General features: G+C 40.9%; 1 protein-coding gene across 1 annotated transcript in view; it reads right to left on the bottom strand.

Annotated features, from left to right (window-relative positions):
* TXK (TXK tyrosine kinase) overlaps positions 1–22104 on the bottom strand; it is a 38540-nt gene extending 16436 nt beyond the window's left edge. The window contains exons 1-7 of the mRNA XM_050947771.1: positions 22021–22104; positions 9478–9529; positions 9177–9276; positions 7537–7748; positions 5974–6039; positions 4586–4640; positions 2203–2282 (exon numbers count right to left, since the gene is read on the bottom strand). Coding sequence (XP_050803728.1) covers positions 2203–2282; positions 4586–4640; positions 5974–6039; positions 7537–7748; positions 9177–9276; positions 9478–9529; positions 22021–22036 — 581 coding nt within the window. The 5' untranslated portion in view covers positions 22037–22104. The remainder of the gene's footprint in view (positions 1–2202; positions 2283–4585; positions 4641–5973; positions 6040–7536; positions 7749–9176; positions 9277–9477; positions 9530–22020) is intronic.
* Between the last annotated feature and the right edge of the window lie 2744 nt (positions 22105–24848).

The raw sequence follows: 24848 nt of genomic DNA, 5'->3' as shown, positions 1-24848 counted from the left end.
GAGGCAGGGCCTCGGAGAAGGGGCAGGGCAGTGGCAGGGCAAGGGTGTTCCATTTTGTGCAAGTAGAAAGTTGGCAACCCTACCAATAACAACAACAAATTCTGGTTGGCTCTGAAGAGGAAAGAAGGGTGGCAGCTTAGGAAGTAGAGAAGAAATTTTGAGGCTGCTTTGTTAGCAGCCCTTCTCACTCTTCCAGGGCTGTCTAAAGCAATAGTTCTCAAACTTCATTCCATCACGACCCCCTTCTGACAACAAAAATTACTACATGATACCAGGAGCGGGGATTGAAGCCTGAACCTGGCCAAGCCCTGCCATTCCAGGTGATGGAGTGAAGCCAAAGCTCAAGCCCCACCATCCTGGGTGGGAAGGCCAAAGCCAAAGCCCAAAGGCTTCAGCCCCAAGAAAGGGGCCTGTAACCTGAGACCCGCCCCGCAGGGCTGAAGCCCTCAGGCTTGGGCTTTGGCCCTGGGTGGTGGGGCTTGGGCTTTGGCCCCAGGCCCCAACAAGTCTAGCACCAGCCCTGGCAACCCCATTAAAACAGGGTGGTGACCTAATTAAAATTAGGTTGCGACCCACTTTGAAACCCACAGTTTGAAAGCCTCTGTTCTATAGGGTTGCCACCTGTCTCAGTTTTCCTGGGATCATCCCTTTTTTTAGGTAGCTGTCCCAGGAAATCTGTAAACCTTTCCAAGACATTAAAAGTCTTGTTTTTTATCAGCCACACACCCTTTGGTTCCCCTGTCCCTAGTAGCTGTAGTAGGGGGAGCTGGGGAACAGTGATGCCTGTGTAGAAGGAGCTATCACTCCAGAGTGGCTGGGAGCTCCAGGAATCAGTGCCCTGAAACATTGAGTGGGATAGTAGGCATTTGGGGCTGCTGGTGCCCAGTCACCAACATGCAAGTACCTGCTATGGGGTTTGCCATAGGGTAAGAGCAGGGTAGATCCAGCCTGGTTGGCGAGGTTGTTGCTCCCAGGAACAGGAGCCCACAGGGGCTGGTGCCCTCTCCCAAGGTGGGATGGGGAGACAGTGCCCAGGATTATATGTGGTGAGGTATGGGCAGGTGAAGGTGCCATTGTTTTGTACCTCAGAGAACTGCAATTACAGCCTCCTGGCAGCAGGGAGGCCCTATGTCCTCCGAGCTGCTACTGCTATGGTTACTGTGCACAGCAACTTTCCCTCCTTCCTTGCCTAGGCCCTGCCCTTGCTGGCTCTGAGGGTTTGCCCAGCTGGAGCAGCTGGCAGGGGCTTGAGGGAGCAGCAGGACTGGAGCAGCAGCAGCGTCTGTCTCCCCTTCCTCCCCACAGGGTGGCAGGGACAAGCGAGGGGACACTTCTTTGGGGGTAGGGTGACCAGACAGCAAGTTTGAAAAATGGGGATGGGGTGGGGGGGTAATAGGAGCCTATATAAGAAAAAGACCCAAAAACCAGGACTGTTCCTATAAAATTGAGACATCTGGTCACCCTATTTGGGAGACAGACACAAATTGGGGTCACAGCTATGGAGGGGGCAGACTCAAAGGGGAGGGCAGGGTTATGGGGGAAACAGGTAGTAGGGAGCAGCTATGAGGGGAATCTGTATAAAGAGACAAGATGGCATGGTTGAGGGGATGGGTAAGAGAGGCAGCGTGAGGAGGGGGTGAAGGAGAGGTTTGGGGTGAGGGAGGGAATGAGGCAGGTTTGGGGAAAGGAGAGATTGGGAGGTTCTTAGAGAGGAGAGTCTGGTAAGAGAGGGAAGAGGCAATGGAGGTGTTTGTGGGCAGGAGAGGCTGAACGGGATTTCCCGTAAAGGGGAAGGAGGAGAGCTTGGAGATTTAGCAGAAGGTCAATGCGCTCGGTGAAGATTGCTACAGCATTGCATGGGAGCCAGCCAGTCAAGGACTGCACCATAGGAAGAGAGGAAAGAAGATGCTACAGTAAGTTTTGTTTGCTTATTGTTGTAATTGAATGGATGAAAGGGACTTATGCTAGACCATTTTGGGTTTCAGAGAATGCAGGTGATCTTATCATGCTGCATGGGAACGTTTGCATCCGCCGCCGCCACCCCCCCCCCCCCGCAACTTTTGGGGCAAAATTACTCCATTGAGTATTACCTATTAATTAACTGTAAGGATTGTAATCTGGAACAAGGTTTTCAGTATTCCTTATACACAGAATTGTAATTAAGATATGTCTTCTTAGCCATTTAGAGCAGCAATCACTTACCCGCTAGATCGCGAATACACAGACATTGTGAGGGCTCCCTTTTGGCTTGAATCTCTGACCATAAATGCCCCTTCTTTGGACTGAAAAGCAATTCAGATTTAGTTTATCCTATCTTTTGTGTTTGACAGAAAATTCACATAAGACATTCAGCTGATTATAAAAGACTGTTGAATGTTTTATAAAGGAAGCTAAAGGTCAGGAGGTCAGAGTAGATGATCTGGTGGTTCCTTGTGGCCTTTAACTGTCTGACTAAAAGAATAGGAACTTCTAAAATAAGGTAATGTACTTAATAGTTGTTGGGTATTGTACAAATGCAGGTGAGATCTCTGTATCAGCAGGAAGCTAAGTACTTTTCTGAGAACACATCAGAGTAAATATGAATAGATAAATGCTGAGTCATTCACCTGTGTGTGGATCACTGTTGGGTGATTCCAAGGATATTACTTAATCCAAGAGAAGCACTGGTGCCTTTTGACTGTTGGATACTGATATTTAAACTGTTCAAACTTTACTAGCATGGTTTATGATATTAGAACACATGGCTTATATAGTAACATAATATTCTAATGAGCTCTACCTAACCTCCTAATTTCTACAGCCATAGAGCTATTTATATTTCTAGTTATTGGGGTCTTCTTCCTACCTGGAGCTATTTCAGTGCTTTATATTATTGAACTAAGTACACAAGCCTAGTGATATTGTATGTTAAGTTTGTAACACTGCGTCTGGAGACTCCTTGTGCTATAGTGTACATGTTCTTACACACTCAGTACACTAGATGAATGACATAACTTCATGGATATATTTCACTGCTATTCATTAAAATACAGGTGACTATCAGTGGTAAGTTGAAGATAACTCATATTTAACATCTTAAATATATTGAACATTTACGTTTAACCCAGTCCACTGCTTCTGTGAATGTTTATACTACACTATGCTCTAATGCGATACAGACCCTTGAAACAACTTAAAGAATAAAGAGCTAAAACTTTATGGCTATTTGGCATCTGTGGAAGGCTCAAAATATAGTGGAACCACTGTGGTGCTTTGTGCTTCTGTTCAGGGGACCGGGACCAGGAGCAGAAAGGCCACAAACCTTGGCAGCTCTCTTCATATGAATGTGGAAGGGGAATTGTGGGTGGGACATCTGCATGGTAGGTCTCTGGCTAGCTGGATTGTGACCTAGGTAAATCCTGTAGTCACAACCGTGTGTAGTAGCTTGCAGTAAGCTTTAGCTGTACAGTGTAGCTTAAGTAGCTTAGCTAAAAGTAGATGACCTCCTGAGGTCCCTTCCAACCCTGACATTCTATGATTCTATGAAGTGCTGTAGTCACAGTCATGCCATTGGCTGGAGGAGCAGAGTTAAATATCTGACTTGGTTAACACAAAACTAAAGATAGGACACACAAATCTATAAATATTTGAAGGGTCTATAAATATTTGAAGGGTGATAATGCCATGGTGACTAAGAATCATTTAGAGTGATTCATGGGATTATAACTAATAATAATGGAATGAAATTAAGAAATGGAAATGGAAAAATTAGACTGAATATCAGAAAAATTCTCAGAGTTAAATATATTTGAATACTCTCCTGCAGGAAGTGCTGGAAGATCCATGTTTGGAGCATTGAAAACTAGACAACACAAATCACTAGAAAATATACTGTAAAGCAGGGTGGTAGAGTGGATTATATAAGTGCTGTTCCTTTTCTTCTTTAACATTTGTAATTCTATGTATTTCTGTGCACTCTCTCTGGCTGAGCTGTATTTTATCCAATCCCTGTGTTGGCCTGAGCAAAACTCTGTTATTCTCTCTAAAATAGTAACAATTTGAAGTCATGGATACAGTTGTATTTCATATTGACATGCACTTTTCTTCCCAAGCGTTCCACAATGCTTCACACAAAATATTAACATAGGATCAATGAAACACAATTGCCTATGGGCAGGACTAAGTGGGACACAACATGCTGCATGACAGTAAGAGGAGTAGAAATTTTAGTTAAGGACACTGCGGCAAACCTCTACGTTAACTAAGAAAGCATGAGATTTTTAAAGTTCATACAGTGCGGACAGATTTCAGTTTTTAAAGTCTCACCCAAAAGACACGCACAGTAAACTGCATAGAACTTAGTTTATCTAATATAGAAGGTAGAAGACCTAAACAGAACAAGTTCTAGGGAGTCTAGGTATTCCACACCTGATGTTTAGACCACCAAGACATCCCTTCATTTTAAAGTACTCTATCTTATTGTACAGTTAGCTCTGGATTTGATTGCTGAACTCTTCATGATGCATCTTATAATACTGACTGAATAATTTAGATTGTGGGTAACTTTACAAACAACTAAAGTTTATTTATAAACCAACTGAATTACCTCCTGCTGTAGTAGAAGTTCTGCCTGATTTCTGTTTATGTTTTTACAGTACCACCTACAATAAATGACCAAGAAAAAACAGCTAAATTATGTTCTGATTTCAAGCTATTTTAACAAAAATACTTATTGACTCTATTGTAAAGAGCAACACTTCTTAACCGTTATACTATTCCCAAACCAAAAACTTAGTTAATATAAATCTAAGGTTGTAAACAACAGATATTGATTTTAAACAACTTTATAAGACCATTTCAGTTATAACAATAACACAAACAAAAGCAAGATATTTATCAATGAGGAAATTCAGAGCTAAGGTTAAAAAAACAATGTTGTAAAGTGAAAATGTTAGAAAGTCATAGTTTAAAAAAATCAAAATGTAAGAAATTCTGGAAATATTTAAAGTTCCACAACCAGTTTTAACTCTACTAGTAATTTACTATCACTCAGCTCACCCTAACTAGTGAAAGAACCCCATCAGCTTCCTCATAAAACAAGTGCTTCCTGTTTCATAGTTATATTTTTAAAAGTGCCCATCCCGTGTTCTGGATCTCACTTTCTAATTTATTTTTAAAATTCCTACACAGTAACAATGTGAAGTGTGGTGATTTCTTGTCCACGCCATAAGAGTTGTTAGAGAGTCTAGTCTTCTGCCTTTGATAAATTGGTGAGTTCATAGTTTACAGTCCAATGTATAGAATTTTGCTCATATAGTGTCTCATAATCGAATATGTGATGGGATTGCGGTTGGGGAAAGAGGGCAACTTTACTGGTGTTAAGTCTAGCCCTATGACGTTCAATATTTTTTTCCCATTTGTTGTAATTAAAGTTGAGATTAAGTAAAATCCTGGATATAAACACCCACAAGTTTGGGAAATTTTGCATTTACATTTGGTGTCTCAGGCCCATCTTTGGTTGGAATATTTGGGAATTTTACTCTTCCTCACCAGTCAATGAACCTTAAATATGTTGAAGTCAGTACTGGATAGTAATTGAAATGTACAAAACAGGAAAAGATGAGAGTATAATAGTATCTGGCTGTGAACGCTCACAAATAGGAAACTTCCAGATTGTGACATCTTGACTTAGGCAAACAGATGCAGTTATCCTATTTATTGTATATGAGCTACCAGTGTTTATAACATTCTAGTCTCATAGCAAACAGCCATTGATTTGAATGGAGAAGAATCATGAAAACTGGAAGACAAATGGTGAATTCATTTTTAGGATGATGATTTATAAAAAAAAAATAAGGGCCTTCGTCCTGCAGTCGTTACTCAGGCAAACTCCTCTTGACTTCTAGTAAGGACTGAAAGAGCAGACCCTAAAAATGTACAAGCCTAACCAATTCTCAGGGAGGAGGCACAATAATCATTTTCAAGTGTACTTACTCATATGCTTCTAAATTATTTCGCTCGTTCTCAGTTACATAATTGCTGGGAATTAGGCCTTCATTACTAAAATAAATACAAATGGAAGATATAACACAATGTAAAGTATTAATGGGATTAAAATGTGAATATTCCTTTCACTTAACAAGAGGGCAACTAACATTTTGGCCACATATTAAGTATGAGGTATGTTTCTGTGAATTCAGACAGTCATTGAAGGAAGACCTCAGGATTCTTCGTATCAACCTGGTGATCTTTCAAAGGACAGATGATGGGTAAATACTGTCTGTATGAATTGTTCAGTATGGGACTGTTCTCTGGAGAACCAGGAAGTGGGTGAATTTGTGTTGCCAGCTCTGCATAAGACCCACCAGGTGGCACTGAAGTCTAGATTTTATCTTTGAATGCATATGCATGGCCAATGTACACATTACAAAGCAGAATCTAGCTCAAACCCTAGACTGAGTTGCATATATATAGGATGACCAGATGTCCTGATTTTATAGGGACAGTCCCAATATTTGGGGCTTTTTCTTACATAGGCACCTATTACCCCCCACCCTCTGTCACGATTTTTCACACTTGCTATCTGGTCACCCTGCATATATATATTTTACATAATTGCCAATTATTTTAATTCCCACCTTCTAAAAGAACCAGTTGCGCTCACTGAGCCTCTGGGTGGAAGAAGTGTGTTTAAAGGAGGGCTTTGATTTAGGAGGCGATGGTTATTTGGCACATAAAAAAAAGCAGATATAAGGGGAGGTGGAGGTGTGGATGAAGACATTAAGTTGAGAGAAGGGGGAAACAATGAAACCATTACTGAGGGAAGATGGCCCATAAGTGAAGTTCAGATCCAAACTTTTTTTAAAGTTCAGGGGTATTTGGATCTAGGATTTTGGTTCAGGCAGACCTAACTCTAAAAACAATATTTTACTGAATTACATACCCTTTCTACAATTTTGCCGTCAGCTACAATGGTGCAACCCTAGTAACTTCAATATAAGATATCATTGTATGAAACTAGATGGGAAGATAGGCACAAGTGTGACTGAGAGCAGAAATTGGCTTAATTGCAGTACATCTGTCTAGGTACTTATATGATTGTAGTTGCTATTTTATCTGAATGCCATTTCATCACACTCACACAACCTTTCTTCTGATTCACTGTATTGTAAAATACTTTACAAATTAAGTTTGAAGTGCCAGATTTTCAAAAGAGCTCAGCACCCAACAGGTCCTAAATGAAGTGGCCAGGTTTCCAGAACTACTCAGCACCCAGCAACTCACTCTCTTCTCAAATTTCCAAATGTTGCTCTTGTTTAGCCTGGTGTGTGTCTGTCTAGATTCTAGATTCCCATTATTCTCAATGGGAGATGCTGGGTGCTGAATGTTTTTCAAAAATATGGCTGCTTCATATAGATGCCAAACTGGGAGCTGAACACTTTAAAATCTGGCCCTAAAATATATTTATGCCTCTAATTTTTTTATTTTTTGTTTGGAGTGTGTTTTTTTAGGAAGATAGATAGAAACAAATGGGCCCAAATATGCCTCCTCTCTTACCCATACTGGTCTCTTGCCTTCCACCAGTGGGGATCATACTTTTCAAGGATAATGTATTCTTCTGATTTCCTGAGTGTTAAGTCACAGGGTCCTTTGGCAAAAAAATCATAGAGTGCAATGACTCTGATTTTCTCTTCATACTCTTCAGGGATCTGCGGGGGTAACGCTGGTAGTGGCTTCCTCTTTGATTGCTGAACAAATTGCCTGTCACGCTGTTCAGAGAAAAAAGTATCATAATTGGTTTACATTTCTTTCCCTGCTTATTATTAGTAGTATTAGTAGTAGAATTTTATTTTTATTCTTATGTTGTCTCTGTTCCTGAAAGAAACTGATCACAATTCCTTCCCTCCCTATGCCTTATCATCCAGTCAGTTGCACTTGCAAGAAGGCAACAGAGTACAGTTGATTGCACATGGATAACTGTTACTCAAGTCAAAGTTACACTGACAAAATAAATAATATGCATATAATGTGACTGTAGCCAAAATAGAGCATTTCCGCCACCAGTGTGCTTGCAGTTACATTAATACGGTATGAATTCTGGGACAGCTCCTCCGCTGATGTAAATCAGACTAGCTCCACTGAAGTCAATTGAGTTACACCAGCTGGGTTTGGAGAACATTGCATACATGCTTAACTTATCAGCAGGAATATAAACATTTTGTTTTGCATGAACATGGGGCCTGGTTTTGCGCTCAGTTACACTGTTGTAAAGTTGGGAAGAACTCATCGAAGTCTGTAGAGTTAGGCCAAATGAAAGTAAGACCATACTCAGATCCTTCGTGTTTGGAAAAAATACATAACAATGTAAATCTTCTAAATCTTTGCACTCTTATTAAAATACTCTTTACAGTATTTATATGAAGTATGTATTACTGCAACTTTAAAGATTTGGCAGGGAGTAGTTACATTAGTGCAGTGGTTCTCAAATTTTTTTTTCACTGACCACATAAAAATTGCTGAGGGTCTGAGCGGACCATTTAATGATCTTTCCAAATGTTATTTGTGCCGTTAGCTAAGTATTGTAAAGCGCTTTGGACAAAAGCACTATATAAAAAAACCTTAATAATAAGTAACATTTTTTTGTTCTACAAATAAAAGCACACAACTAATATTTTAATATCAGTAGTCTTACCTTTCTACTGCGATGGATGTGCCCTCTGTCCCCCACCACGGCAGCCCCCGAGCTGGGGCTGGGAAGGAGGAGGGGGGGTCTCTCCCCAACCGCAGCAACCACATAGCTGAGGCTGGGAAGGAGGACCGTGTCTTCCCAGCAGCTGGAATTCTGTAGCTGGGAAAAGTCGTCTCTTTCTCTGGCCGCTGCAGCCCTGCATGTCCCAAATTCCCTCCACCCCCTCTATTCATCCCACTTTCCCCTCCCACCTACCCCCTATTTCCCTCAAGGCCACCACCTCATCTTACATGTGTGTCTTCTTCAGGATCCTGGCACCTAATTAGTGGAGCCATGCCCTTCATTTTCTTGTGTGCAGCCACCCAGGCACACACCTTACAGGGAACTATCCGCAGTTTGAGAACCTCTGCACTAGTGCTTGCTCTGACATATATTCAGTGTCTGGGCTTGGATATGTCACTTAACCTCTTTCTACTTCAGTTTCCTGAATCTGTACAATTTTACTTACTCTGTGCTTTTGAGTAGACACATGGGAGAGCTGTTGTGACATTGAGTATCCAGCCATCAAGTCTCCATCATTGTCCAGGCTCAATTTTGTTCTCACTGCTCTAATTTTGGAGAATAAAAATAGTGCTTGTGAGAATATATATCACCAAACATATTGGCTGTGGGGGAGGGAAAAGGTCTGTAAATTTTTTTTTTATAAATTTCAGCAGATTTACTGAAAACTGAAGGTTTTAGAATGTTTTATATATGAGTTATTTTGATTAGCTTAATTACTGGCAAGTTGAAGCTAAAATTTGATTTACCTTTTCTGCACTGAACAGCAGCAGCAGCAAAAAACAGACTGGATGGTGTGATCTGAAAACAAGAACATTTTCTGTATTTTTAGTACTGTTTTTGGTTTACTGCATTGAAGTGTGTAATAGGTTCTCTGCCATGGACTTGCTGTGAGATCTGGGCTAGTCACTTGGGACCAGATTGTGGAACATTTACTCATGGGAATAGTCCAATTGAAACCAGTGGAACTACTTAAATGAGTGCTCACCAGCATAAGGAAGGACTCCACAATCGAACCCCTAACCTTTCTGTGCCTCAGTTTCCTCATCTGTTGAAGTTATCAATGCTTTCCCACTTCTGTAAAGCACTGTGAGATCCACAGATGAAAAGCACTATACAGGTGCTAAGTATTGTTCCTATTTACAGATGGATAAATTGTTAACCACAGTGAGCAGTACATTAATGCTGATTAGGCTATTTTTTCTTAATGAATACATAGCACCGGAAGAGCTTCTGATGTTATAAATGTCCTCGTGTGAGGTATGAAAAATCTGCAGAACCAACCTGGCATCCGTACACATTTTTTTATGTTGAACTCCTTATTCATGTTTTGCCTGTAATACACTCTTGCTTGTAGTATGGTCACCGTTCTTGGCTAGGATTTAAGAGAAACCTTGTGTGATGATACTAGATTGTTTTAGCTAGATATCCAAGGAGAGCTACAGATTCCTTCTGTATGCAGCAACCTTTATATCCTTCACAATTGAGTGCTGTCTCTTCTCTTCTACAGAGGACACTACATTCTTGCCATTAGAAGATGCTCCAAAGACACATATTAGGTAGTGTCCTTCCCTTAGGACTGAGTATTTTTCCAAGTTTATCTTTCACGCATGTTCTTTTCAAAGTCACACTAATGTGTTCTGGTTTTTTATTCCTGCTTCACCATTTTTGGTTTGGTCTGGAATGATGACCCAATTTCATTTAATTTACATGTGAGGGATTCGGATGAAATATTTCAGTGTAAATAACAAGAAAATCCATTCTCTATGTAGTCTAAGTCTACATAAGAGAGGAAGTATAGTATAATAGTTAGCAAATAGGCCTCTGAGTTAGAGCTCTTGAGAGTTAGTCCTGGGTCTACCATGTTTTCACTGTGTGAGCATGGGCAAGTTATTTATAAGTTAACCTCTCTCTGCTTCATTTTATCCATCTGTAAAATGGAAATAAGACGTAAGAATTAAGTAATGTTTGTAAAAGAGCTTTGGCATCTTTTGCTATATAATCTCAGTGCATATCATTATTGTACATCTTTCAGGTACAGAAGCCTTACAAAACAAGAGCTCAAATCTGATCTGAAGAGAGTTAGTCATGCATTCCTATTTATCTTGTATCACAGCTACTAAATTTATGCAATTCCTCATATTCTGCTTGCAAATGAACAAGTGGAGAGAAGAGATCTAAAGGGGTCAGCTACAGCAAGATAATTTGACCTTTATTCTGACCTAATTTCTGGATGGATGACACCTGGGGTGGGAGAGGGGCTTGAGCCAGGTTTCTTGGTTGGAGATTGCATGACCTTTAGGAAGCTGAAAGAGAGGGGAAAGTTAGGCAGCTGAGATATGGCTGGGTGTTCCCATAACCACTAGGTTGTGGGTGGTTTAGGCAGCTGTTTTGGAACTGGAGGAGCTGCTTGAGTTGGAGTCATTTTAAAGCTGAGTATATGTTAGCATAGCACCGCAATGAAGTTTACTAAGAATCTGTGTACCATAGCATTCAAAAGGTTAAGTGGCCTTATTACACCTGGTGAATTGTTTGACCAATAAAGATATAAACAGTATTTAACAAATCTCACACTATAAAAAGGGAAAGAGAATGGCAAAGTTCAGGGAGATAAGATCAAAATTAGTTCTTAGTCAGAAGAGGAAGAAACCTGTGGCTTATGCTTGTTTTGCTTTGAAAAGTTACCAGTGATGCTTGTGGGGGCAATTTGCCATAGACCATGACATCCTGTTAAGAGCCTACAGTGTGGGACTTTGACAAGCCCATTTTAATCATAAAATATCATAAACCGCTTGATAGAAGTTTCCAGTGACGGCTATGGAAAATATGAGGATTGGAAATGTCCAAACCAGCTGACATGAACAATTTTTTTTAAAGAAGCCAGACTAAAAAAGCTGTGTGCACTGTGACAGGTTTGCTGCATTACTTTCAATTGTTCATGAAGCTATCACCTTGCCATTTAAAACTGTTGCTGTTTAACTTTGCCAGAACACACTTTCTCCTACTGGTGCTTGCTGTAATTTCTAGTTTATTTACCATATTTTTCAGACAAGGAGCTATAAACAAGAAAAAAGAAAAGAGTGTTTGCAACTTTCAGTATCTTAATATCACTGGTCTATGTTTACCTGCAAAAAAGAGAAATTCAGAGGGAAAGTCTGAAATAGTATTGAATTAATTACTGGAATGGTGTTAGATGGCAGTGTGGAATTCCAGGTGCTGACTTTTGAATGAGGTGAACTGACATTTATTTGTCCATTAGAGGTATCAAAGTATTTTTCATTAGACGAAGAATCTTTAAATTCCAACTCAAGTAATTACCTATTACTTACCAAAACTACCCAAAGTGTTTCAGTTAGGGGCAGTGTTTGCCTCTGACTTAGATAGTGTATTGCCAACATGCATTGTTGAAGAGATTCTACGTTCCACCATAAAAGTGTCCACATTTCAGTCATGGGTCATGTAATCGCTGTGTATCTCTTCCTTGCCTTAGTGCTGCCAGGCTCAATTAACATTGTAAAGTACTTACCAGAGATATTTAGATCAGGCTCTGTAGAACTTCCAAGTATTATTAAAACAACATTCTTAAGTACACTGAAGATCTTACTATAACCACAAACGCAAATTAATTCAGAGTTGAGGCTGGTTTGAGTTAAGGTGGAATGTCAGCCCAGGAATTTTCTGCCTTTATTGAATTTCAAACTCTTTCTGTAAAGTATAGGGACTTTCCACACTTGAATCTACTTGGCAGGGCTGCCCAGATGGGATTGGGGGGCAAGTGGGGCAATTTGCCCTGGGCCCCGCAGGGGCCCCCATGAGAATATAGTATTGTATAGTATTGCAACTTTGTTTTATGGAAGGGGCCCTCGAAATTGCTTTGCCCCAGGCCCCCTGAATCCTCTGGGCAGCCCTGCTACTTTGCTAGGTTAAAAGAAACCAGCAATAAATGAAATGTCTGTAATGCATTTTACATATATCCTAATCATATATTTACCAGTTAGTCTCTTACAGTGCTTAAGGAATCATAACAAACTATGGGCTGAATCAGTAATTAGGGTGTTTCTTGGTATATGCAGTGTAGGTCCCTATTCTGCACTCCTTACTTGGGCAAAACTTTCACTGAGTTCAGTGTTTTGACTGTTTGCCAGAAGCTGGGATTGGGTGACAGGGCATAGATCACTTGATGATAACCTGTCTGCTCATTCCTTTTGGGGCACCTACCATTGGCCACTGTCAGAGGACAGGATACTGGGCTTGATGGACCTTTGGTCTAACCCAGTATGATTGTTCTTATGTTCTTATGACTGAAAAAGAGTGCAGAATATGACCCATAATCCAGTAACTGTGGCCTAGATTACCATCTCTTGCAGAGAAATGATTGTGAAAGGCCCTGAGAGGTAGGGTGGTTCTGTGAGGTTTGCTGCCCTTCTTTCTTCTTCCTATCCTACCATGTCTTCCTCTAGCTCCATGGAGTTCACTGGGCATGAGGTCCTACGGAAGGGACATCCCCAGCTTTGTAGAGGCAGATCTGTTTGCATGCAGAGTTCCTGATTTGGCCGTATCTCTCTCCCTTGCAGCACCGCTTCTGAAGGAGTTGTTTTGTCCTTGCATTGATTCCCACTCTGGCTACTCAGTAGCAGCTGCAGAGTGACTCAATGGGAGTTAAAGCTGTGAGAGGTATTATTGAAACACCATATTTCTGGTGGAAATCTGGCTAATCAGCTGGGGACAGAGTCATGAAATAAGAAGTACTGTGAGAGTCATTCAGCTCTTCAGAGACTTGCATGTTTTAGGATTTGATTCCATGGGGCTAGTTAAATTTGGATACTTTGATGTAAAACACTGGAATGCTATTGGGATATCCCAGGTGAAGGCCTGTTCAGGTGGGCTGTAGGCCATCACATCTTGCAAAGTTACTGGTGAGCCTGCTATTTACACAATACATATGCCACTTCTTTCTCATTCTGACCTCCTTGATTAGAGAATTTGCATTTAACAGACCATGAAAGTGACAGAATAACTCATAGTGACTCTGCAGCCCCTATCAGGAAGAGAATATAACCCATACCTGTACATCTAAACTTTAGCTTCTAAAGTACCCACCGCAAATGTCAAAGTGCTTGTCTCTCCGTGTGAATAACTCGATTAGACTTGCTTACATCAAAATCTTGTACTAGCAAGACAGGAAGTTATATACACACAGAGCTGACTCCAAGTATTGTAGCAATGATTAATAAAGTGGTATAGGAAGCGTGCACTTCCTGACAGAAGCACATGCAGCTTATTGCCTCATATAGACATCTCCATATAGACATCTCCATTGCCTCATATAGACATCTTTATTACTTATTTTTTTAAATCCCTCCATTCAAAAGAGAGAAGCCAGAACTCAAAGTGCAACAGAAGGAAAATTAACTTCATTCGGATACAAAAAGCCAAATTCTGTTTTCTTTAATATACATGAGATACTTGAGGGATAAAGAAGAATTGATCACAGAACTAAAAATTTAATGGTAACTGTGATGCTCACAGACCAGGTGCCAGCCTATGCCAAGGCCTCTTGACATGGGTGGCAGGTGAACTCCCACTTAGGGGAGGCTAGCCTGCCGGACGCACCCTGCCCCTTCCACCCAAGGTCCCACTCCCTCACACCAGACCCCTGAAATCCCGTCTCTGAGGGGTTCCTGCAACCAGAGGAGCCCTGGCTTGCCTGCCCCAGCCACACATTGGGCCAAGCCACTGCTGCTGGCCCCCCTGACCCACCGCCCCCCCCCCCAAGCACCAGGCTGAGCTACTGCCCCCACCCTCCGCTGACTGCCGGCCCCAGCCCTGGGCCAAGCCACCAGTTTCCCTGAGCACCAGGCTGGCCCCAGGCAGAACTACCAGCTTCCCTGACCCCCGAGTGCCCTGCCGAGCCAAGCTACCATCCCCCTCCGCCAGAGTCAAGCCAGAGCAAGCCACTGTCCCCCTAGTGCCAGCTGCTCCCACCCCTAAAGGCCCTGCGCCCCAGTGGAGCCTCGCCAATCTGCTGGCTGCTGGCTCTCTGCATCCCTCCTCACTCCCCTGTCCAGAGGAGGCGGAGGGACATGGCATGCAGCAGGGGTGTGTGTGGAGTAGAGGAGGCAGTGGGACTCTCGAGGAAGGGCTGGTGCCAGGTGTCCGACAGTGGGTCAGTGGCTGTGCTAGGGAAGCCTTTGCCTTCTCTGGCCTATTGTATCCGCTGCCCATGCCTCTTAGCTTCAACTGCACACTGACAAATGCATAGCTGGAATTCGGTCTGGCTCTGTGTGTTAGTATTGTTAAAATGGATATTAGATTGATAAAAATGTGTTTAGAATTTTTGAAATGCTTGCAGGTTGCTACATACATTAATCTCACTTATAATTAAGGCTTTGAGTCTGTCACAGAGGTTGCGGAAGTCACAGATTCCATTACATTCCGTGACTTCTGCAGCAGCCAGTGTGGCTGATCCCAGTTCTGCCAGAGCAGCAAAGATTTAATCAAGGGTATTTATAGTAGAGTTGTCTCTGCTCAGCTGCAGAAAGGTGGGGTGGGCAAATTTCAACAAAATAAAGACCTCTCAAATGGATGATGAACTGCCCATGAAAGAAAGGAAAGAACTGTTTAACTCCACTGTTCTGCCAGCAATGATATACAGAGGAGAAAGCTGGTCAAGGACGAAAGCAGAGAAAGAAAAATTTGCTGTCACCCAGAGAGCAATGGAAAGGCGAACGTGCAAGATACTGCTCCATGATCGCATACCAAATGAGGAGATCAGAAGGTATACAGAGGTGACCAATGTAGTGCAGGCAATGTACGACACAAAGCAAAGATGGGCAGGTCACGTAGCGTGCAGGCCAGACAATAGGTGGACAACCTGCACCAGTGATTGGATCCCCAGAGACCACAAGCAACCTCTGGGCAGACTGAAAACGCACTGGGCCGATCCCATGACAAAACTCTTTGGCCAGAAAACAAAATAGAATGGTGTGGCATCAACCTGCGTTCGTGGAGGGACGGTCGAGGACAAGCCAGACAAAGGTGACAAAAGTGATTTATAGTAGAAGTCATGGACAGGTCAGGAGCTGTGAATTTTTGTTTATTGCCCATGACTTGTCCATGACTTTTACTAAAAATACCCATAACTAAATCATAGACTTACTTATAATATCTGTATCCCATTTATAAGGTAATATTTAAGTGTTTGCTCTGTGACTGCAAAAGTGTTTGTTCTGAAATCACCAGTCAGAAGAGAAGCATGTCCAAGTGTGAAATACTAGTTTGCCACAGGGAGTGTTACATCTTGCACACTAAGAAGGTCCATTAGAACCAAATGAACCGTTGTGAAGCGTCAAAAAACAAAGACTTTGTTGATTGCTCTCCTCTTGTACATACCCATGAAGAGGAAACATGCAGGTGGACTCATCTCATCAGTTTGAACATTGGGGGAAGACGGTATGTCTATGCTGCTTGTACTTCGAGAGGGCAAGATTTCTAAGCATAAACAAGGGATTCCCAGTGCCTGGCCTGGGTGAATCCTAGGAGTACTTATGGAGCTTGCATATTATAGCACAGGGGTCGGCAACCTTTCAGAAGTGGTGTGCCGAGTCTTCATTTATTCACTCTGATTCAAGGTTTCACGTGCCAGTAATACATTTTAACATTTTTAGAAGGTCTCTTTCTATAAGTCTATAATATATAACTAAACTATTGTTGTATGGAAAGTAAAATGTTTAAAAAGCTTCATTTAAAATTAAATTAAAATGCAGATCCCCCCAGACCAGTGGCCAGGACCTGGGCAGTGTGAGTGCCACTGAAAATCAGCTTGCGTGCCGTCTTCAGCACCCGTGCCATAGGTTGCCTACCCCTGTTATAGCAGCTTCTATTACCTTTTGGAACTTAAGACTGTAACTCATTTGTGTGTGTATGTTTACCTGCTTTAACCTTGTAAATAACTCTCATATTTCTTTTTCTTGGATAATAAATGATCAGTTAATTTATTATAGGATTGGGTACAAGCATTGTTTTTGGTGTAGGATCTAAAGTACAAGTGATCTGGGATAAGTGACCAGTCCTTTGGAACTGGGAATAACCTGAACATTGTTGTGACTTTTGATGTAAGGGACCATCTATCAGAAAGGCAAGCTTTACCTGGGTGGCAAGATAGATTGGAGCACCCAAGATGACTGTCTGTGACACCATGTTAAGGGCAGCTATAGTGCCAGGAGTTCACACTTGAAACTTGGTTGGTGAAATTTAAGTATAGAACTTACAACTATTTTGGGGTGTGTTCCCTGTTTCTCAATAGTGTGCACTGAGGTTGGTACTCACACTCCTGAGCCACTACAGACATCTTGACAGTAACTTGGGGTACAGGTGATCATGACTTGATCACATTTATAATGTGCAAACAGAATCAAGTCCACACCTGTGATGTATATATACGTGGTGCTATATACGGGCCAGTTTTACAAGACTGAAAAAAATTATGAGCCAAATCAGCTGGGAGGAAGAATTTAATCAGAAAAATATGAATGATAATTGGGAATTGTTTAGGAACATTTTCCTAGATGCCCAAAAAGCCACAATCAACGAAGAAGGCCCTATTTATTCAAAACAGATATGGTTTAGAAAGGAAGTAAAGATAATATATTACAAATGGAAGAAAGGGAAGTTCATAGGAATGAATATAAATCAAAAGGTAAGAATTATAGAAAATTTATAAGGGAAGCAAGGGGACACAGGTAGAAATCTATGGTCAACAGAGTTAAGGATTATATAAAGGAGTTTTTTAAGTATACGTGGAACAAAAAGAATCCTAACAATGCTCTTAGTCCATTACTAGATAGATATGGTAGAATTATTAATAATAATGCAGAAAAGGTAAAGTGTTTGATAAATATTTCTGTTCTGTATTTGGGGAAAAACAGGTGATGTAACATCATATGATAACACTCTTTCCATTCCACTAGTATCTCAGGAGGATGTTACACAGCAGCTACTGAAGTTAGACATTTTAAAATTAGTGGGTCCAGATAACTTGTATCCAAGAGTTTTAAAAAAGCTAATGAGGAGATCACTGGCATAGTAAAGTTGATTTTCAATAAGTCTTGGAACACTGAAGAAGATCCAAAAGACTGGGAGAAAGCTAATGTTGTGCCAATATTTTAAAAAGGTAAACAGGATAACTCAGGTAATTACAGGCCTGACCTTCTGCCATGGATCCCAGGCAAGATAATGGAGCAGCTGATACAGGACTTGATTAATAAAAAATGAAAGGAGAGTAATATAATTAATGTCAATCTCAACATAGTTTTATGGAAAATAGGTCCTATCAAACTAACTTCATATATTTTTGATGATATTACAAGTTTGGTTGTATAAGGTAATAGTGTGGATGTAATATACTTAGACTTGTGCAAGGCATTTGACTTGGTACCACATAACATTTTGATTAAAAAAATAGAATGAAATAAAATTAATATGGCACACATTAAATGGTTTAAAAAATGGCTAATTGACAGATCTCAGAATGCAATTCTAAAGGAGGAATCATCATCGAACTGGTGTATTTCTAGTGGGGTCCTGCAGGGATCAGTTCTTGGCCCTACACTAACATTTTTATCAATGATTTGGAAGAAAACAAATTCATTACTGATAAAGTTTGCATCTGACACAAAAATTGGGGGAGTGATAAATAATGAAGAGGATTGGTCACTGATACAGAGCAATCTGGATCGCTTGGTAAACTGTGCACAAACATGCATTTTAGTATGGTTAAAGGTAAATGTATGTCTCTGGTAGCAAAGATTGTAGGTCATAATTAAGACTAAGTTTTTGACATGGACATTTTTAGTAAAAGTCATGGACAGATCACAGGCAATAAACAAAAATTCACGGAAGCCTGTGACCTGTCTCAAACTTCCACCAAAAATATCCCTCACAAAAGGGGTAGGTGGGTTCAGCACCCACTGCTGCAGGGGCTTCCACGTCCCCGACTGCTATGGTGCGTGGTAGTTCCAGGGCCCCCCTACCCGTAAGGCTGGGCATCTGCGAGGATCCGTCATCTGCCTGCGGCGGCTGGGCAACTGCGGAGTTCCCCCACCAACCCAGGGGATGGGAGATGTGGGGGCAGGGCTGGCTCCAGCTCTGGGGCGGAAAAAGTCATGGAGGTCAATGGAAGTCATGGATTCCATGACCTCCATGACATAATCATAGCCTTAGCCATAATTACATGATAGGGACTCTATCCTGAGAAGCAGTGTCTCTGAAAAAGATTTGAGGGCCATGGTAGATAATCAACTAAACATTGTAGCCAAAAGGGCTAATGCAATCTTTGAATACAATCTCGAGTAGGAGTAAAGAGGTTATTTTACCTCTATATTTGGCCATGGTGTGACCACTGCTGGAATACTGTGTCCAGTCCTGGTGTCAACAAGTCAAGGATACTGATAAAATTGTGAGGTTCAGAGAAGACTCATAAGAATGATTAAAGGATTAGAAAACATCCCTTATCATGATAGATTGAAGGAGCTCAGCCTATTTAGTTTAACAAAGAGAAAGTTAAGTGACTTGATTACAGTCAATAAGTACCGACAGGGGGAACAAATATTTAATAATGCTCTCTTCAGTCTAGCAGAGAAAGGTATAACATGATCCAAAAGCTGGAATTTGAAACTAGACAAATTTGGAAATAAGGTGTACATTTTTAAGAGTAATTAACCACTGGAACAACTTACCAAGTGTCATTGCAGATTTCTTCTCCATCAGTAACACTTTTTAAATCAGGATTGGATGTTTTTTTAAAAGAGATGCTTTAGGAATTATTTTGGGGAACTTCTATGGCCTGTGTTATACAGGAGGTCAGACTAGATGATCACAACAGTTCCTTCTGGCCTTGGAATCTATGGATCTCTGAAATAGAATTTTGCCATTGACTCTTATAGTTTAAACATTGTTTTTACACACTTTCTCCCTGAATTCATGTTGTGCTAGGGCATGAGCCAAACCCACTGAAGTCAATGCAGAGATTCTCATTGGCTTCGGTGGGCTTTGGATCAGGCCCTTAATGGAGTAGTTTACCCATTGGAAAAACTCGTTGCATACACCAAAGGAGGTTGCTGAACAGTAATGAATGATACTCACCACACACACATACACACTGTCTGCCTGCCTCCACCCTAGTTATGTGGTTCCAAGATTTCACAGTTTTTATCATTAATTGTTGCTGATTTCAGTGGGAGTCTTGCCTCAGTAAGGAATCCAAGAGTTGGCCCTAAATGCATTTTCCAGAGGGAACATGTGTAGTAGCTGTTGAAGTTTGAAATATTATAACCCACAGACATAATGGGACAGGGCACTGGAAAGAAAATGCCCTTTACTCCTTTTGCTGTTAATACGAAGATGTATTTTGTGTGTGACTTGTTTTCAGTAAGTAGTTGTTTGCATAAAGCAGCTGTGTTGACAGCACACTTTACAATCCTTATGTCTCTGAATGTTGGGCTTTCACTTAAGCTACCAAAACATAGTCAATGATTAAAAATTTGTGCCAGCTGAGATCCGGCCCTTTGGCTTTATAGCTTGTCATGCATTTTGTCTTTGGTGGTAATGGTAAGACTCTCATTTCTCCAGATATTTGGTAGTCTGAAACAAAGCTCCATGTTGCTCCCAGATAAAATAATAATCTAACAATGGCAGAGAAATCACAAGGGGAAAGTCAACCAGTCTTAGGGCTTGCACTCTCCTCCCCAAAAGTGGCTGGAAAGATGACACCTGTCCTTAAAACAGTGACTAGTTATATGTTCCGCTGACTAGCTGACAAATATAAATCAAACACCTGTGCAAAGCCTGAAAGCCATATTAACCAAAAGGTTTGTGAGGCCCAGACTTAGGATTCAGTGATTTCCGAGGCACCATTTTGAAGATACCTGCAGAGAGATAGGTGCAGGAGACATAATAATGGGAAATGGGTAACGAAGAGTACCCTGAGGCATAGTTAGTTGGCATGTTGAGCAGCTGCCATCATAGTAAACAATCTAGGAAAGGATCAGCAACTGGTTCTAGCTATGCACAGCAGAAGAGTGGTGTGCTGAGTGCCAGAGGAAGAGAGGGGGAAGAAAAAGATCTGCCTGTGGGGAGGAGGAGAGAGGGGTTGCTTGAGGAGACCTACAGAGACAGTTCTGTGAAACTTAAAGGTGGCATAATGAAAGTACAGGAACCCTTTGATCTTTGAGATGTTCCCATTGCTGCTAAATTCTACACTGGAACTACAAGATTAAGACAAAATTTTAGGGCCCCTGGGTGCCCTTTAAATTGATATAGCTGCCCCCAAAATTGTCCAGTATATGCATAAGAATGTGTGCCACTTCCTTCCCATCTCCTAATATAAATTGCTCTAATTAGAGTGGAATCTGTTAGCTAGACAAAACCAACAGCCAAGTTAGAAATGTGTTCTTTTTATCACTTGTCTTTTATAATCTAATACTCAGATTTTTTTATTTTGTTTTGCCATTTCCGATAGAATGATGCTAAATGTTGATAATTAGTCTGATTCTAAGCAATCATGTTCATGTACCAAACTCTGAACCACACTTTGTTTTTCAAGCAGATTGAGTTACTTGTGTAAATTGGCACATTGAGGGGTAGTCCAGCCACCTAACCTATATTTGCTCATCAAAAACATCTTATTTGTGACATACAGAGTGCCCGACAATTGATTAGATATTGCTTGCCTTTCATCCAGACTGAAAAAAACTATAAAATCATGTCCTGTTGGAAATCAACAGTAAAAGCAGCAAAGAATCCTGTGGCACCTTATAGACTAACTGGAAATCAACAGTAAAGTTTGCTGTAAAACTACATACTTTTTTCCAAACCAAATGTTGTTTTTCCACTAATAGAAAAATATTGAAATTCCTGAAGTTTTATCACTTACTTCTTGATTGAGCTGAACAATTCATAATCAGAAAGTTTCCCTATAATTCTGTTAAATTTCCCTGTCATGTCTATGCACGACACACTCTTAAGGACAGTCCTTTGGTTCCTGATCCTCTTGTGTTCCCCATTTGTTGAGTTCACTAGTCTGTATGTTGGTAACAACAGTAGCTTTGCTGAAGCCATCATAGCAATTTTGTGAAGTAATTTGGAAAATTAACACCAACAATTTTAATATGCATATTAATATGACAATTTCAGAGCAGGATAATTGGAAAATATGGTGATATTTATGCAGCTCATTGCTAACTAGTGTACAAAACAGAACATAAGGCATAAAATACATGGCTCACTTTACTTACAGGTAGAAAGAATCATAGCTGATTGTCTGCTTGTATTCAAATAAAAATTCAATCCTTTCTTCTTCAGTTGTTGTGTCGGTAACAGTAAAATCTCTCTAACTGAAATCCTACCTCAGAGAAGAGGTATGGTTTAGCACAGGCAAAATTTGGCCCCACCTACTTTCCTGTTTTAAAAAAAAAAAAAATCAGAGGCTTGATACTAACCTTACACCAGAAGTATTTCCACTGAAGCATTGTTCTTGTATCACATTTTGCTCTACAGCAGAATAACTCAACTGAAATCTAGATATCTAGTCTACTTTAAAAAAAGTCTGAAACTAGAAAGAAGAGCAGACATATACCAGAGGATTTGGTGCAATTCAGGCAGATTTTCTGTGCCCATTGTTACATGAAACGAAGTTATAACAATAAAAAGAATAAGAAAGAAAGGCGTTTCTGAAGGGTGATCAAACTTGTCCAGGGAAAATTACGAAATAGCCTTTACAGATTTCCCTTCAGAGTATTAAAAAGTTGAACAAAACATTGGACTGTAATGACAAGCTGATCCAATCCAAAATTAATAATTTGGAGCCTAGACTATATTTAAATCAAGTGTTTTGATGGAGGACAGCACTGGAATTTAATCTTTACTTTTTAGATAAACGTCAGTAAAAATACATATTTAGAAGTACGTTAAAATAACATAACTTTGATTGGAAAGTCACAGATCAAAAGTTAGGAAATGCCAGATTTTCAGTTTCCTATGAAACCTTAATTCTATTCCTTTGTGTCCATCCTTCAGACTGAATTTGGCAGGGAACCTGTGGGGAAAATAGTATGGGATCATGTAATTAAAGAGTATCAAAACAAAAGCTAATCAAAATACAGTATTTCTGAGTTGCAGGAAATTTCGACATTTAAAAATTTCCTGCAAAATGGAAATTCCATACAATTTTCATTTAGAAAACTGACACATAGTGTTTTTTAATTGAATCACGGAAATATAGGGCTGGAAGGGACCTCAAGAGGTCATCTAGTCCAGCCCCTTGCGATGAGGCAGGACCAAATATACATAGATCATCCCTGGCAGGTGTTTGACCACCCTCTTCTTAAACATCCCCAAATATGGGGATTCCACAACCTCCCTTAGTAGCTTAGTCCAGTCCTTAACTATCTTTATAGTTAAAGTTTTTCCTAATAGCCAACCTAAATCTGCCTTGTTGCAAATTAAGCCAAATACTTCTTGACCTATCTTCAGTGGAAAGCAATTGATCACTGCCCCCTTAACATATTTGAAGACTGTTTTTAGGTGTCCCCTTCATCCTCCTTTTCTCAAAACTAAACATGCCCCGTTTTTGTAACCTTTTCTTCTAGGGCAGGTTTTCTGAAAACTGTTATCATTTTTGTTGCTCTCCTGTGGCCTCTCGTCAGTTTGGCCAGAATTTGGCTCTCCTCTGGATTCTCTTCCATTTGTCTAATTGTTTCTTTAATAGTGGCATCCGGAACTGGACACATTAGTCCAGTTGAGGCCTTACCAGTGCCAAGTAGAGCAGGACAACTACCTCTCATTTCTTACATACGACACTCCTATTAATATACCCCAGAATGATATTATGAAATATTCTCCCAGGATCATGGCAGGTGCTAAATTAAATTGTTGTGATTCTTGTCAATTTTACAGCTGCTCTTCAGTGGTGGACAGCCCTGAAACTATCAAGAGGAGTGTACATTTCAGTTAGCAGCTGCCAGAGTCTGCTACTCCAGGGCTGCCCAGCGCCCAGGGCAGCTGGTTCACTAGGCTGTGGGAGAGTACTGGAGTAGTCCTCTCTGCCTGGTGGGGTAATCCTGAAGTTGCAGACCCTGGAAGTCCTGGGTATCCCTCGCCTTGGGATTGTCCATATGGCAGGGCTACCTCAGAGCAGTGGCTCCTAGAGGCCCTGTGGTTCATCGAAAGTGAATTGAACCCAATATGTTTTCACAAAGCATTTCAGGTTCAACGATTTGACATTGTGTGACAAATCCCTATTTTGCTGGAAATTCCCCAACAACTCTAATTCTGCACTAACTAAAGCTAGCATTTCCCAACTTTCATATGGCTGGACTTTGCACCCAAATAACTTTCTTTTAACTTGTTATTTTGTCTGTAATTTCCTGGAGGTTTTATTTTAAAAAAAAGAAAAATGGAATGTGTTATTGTAACAACTCCCCTATCATGCATCATCAGAAGGGTCTGAGCCCTGTAACAGAGTGATTTGCCTCCATAGGCTGGAGGTTTACAGGATGAGCTGCCTCAGAGGAATCAGGTTACTGCAGTTTAAAAGGAGTAGGACATTGCAGTGACGGATGGGGGGTGGGCAGTTTAGGAAGCTGTAGCAGAGTCTGAAAGCTCTCTGTGTAGGGAACGGGACTGCAAAGCCCCCTAGGCAGGGAGGCCTGGGAGAACCCAATATCAAGCAGGGGGGACTACAAAGGCCCCAGGCAGGAATGCTCAGCTTGGGAGAAGGAAGAGAAACCTTGGATTGTGTGGATTTATAAATTGATTTTGTTATGGGAGTTTTGAGTTTTATTTACAGTTTGTTTTATATTAATAAATCCGAGGAGGGCTATTTTTGACCAAGAAAAAGCTTGATTTTATTTGAACAGTCCAAGAGGGGAAACTGAGCTAGGCTGCCTTTAGCATGACTGTTGACCATAAGGGAACACATGAGATACAGTTAACCCAGTTACAAGCTCAAAACCTTCAACACAGACTGCTAACACTTGACTATGTTAGCAGGTAGCACCCAACGTATGTTATCCCAGGAAGGAGAGGGCAACTGACACTATGTGCTGGGTCTGGGACATTTACA

The sequence above is a fragment of the Gopherus flavomarginatus genome, chromosome 3, assembly GCF_025201925.1.
Source record: "Gopherus flavomarginatus isolate rGopFla2 chromosome 3, rGopFla2.mat.asm, whole genome shotgun sequence".
Taxonomy (NCBI): domain Eukaryota; kingdom Metazoa; phylum Chordata; order Testudines; family Testudinidae; genus Gopherus; species Gopherus flavomarginatus.
Note: the sequence above shows the minus strand (reverse complement) of the source record. Positions and strands in the feature narration are given on the sequence as shown.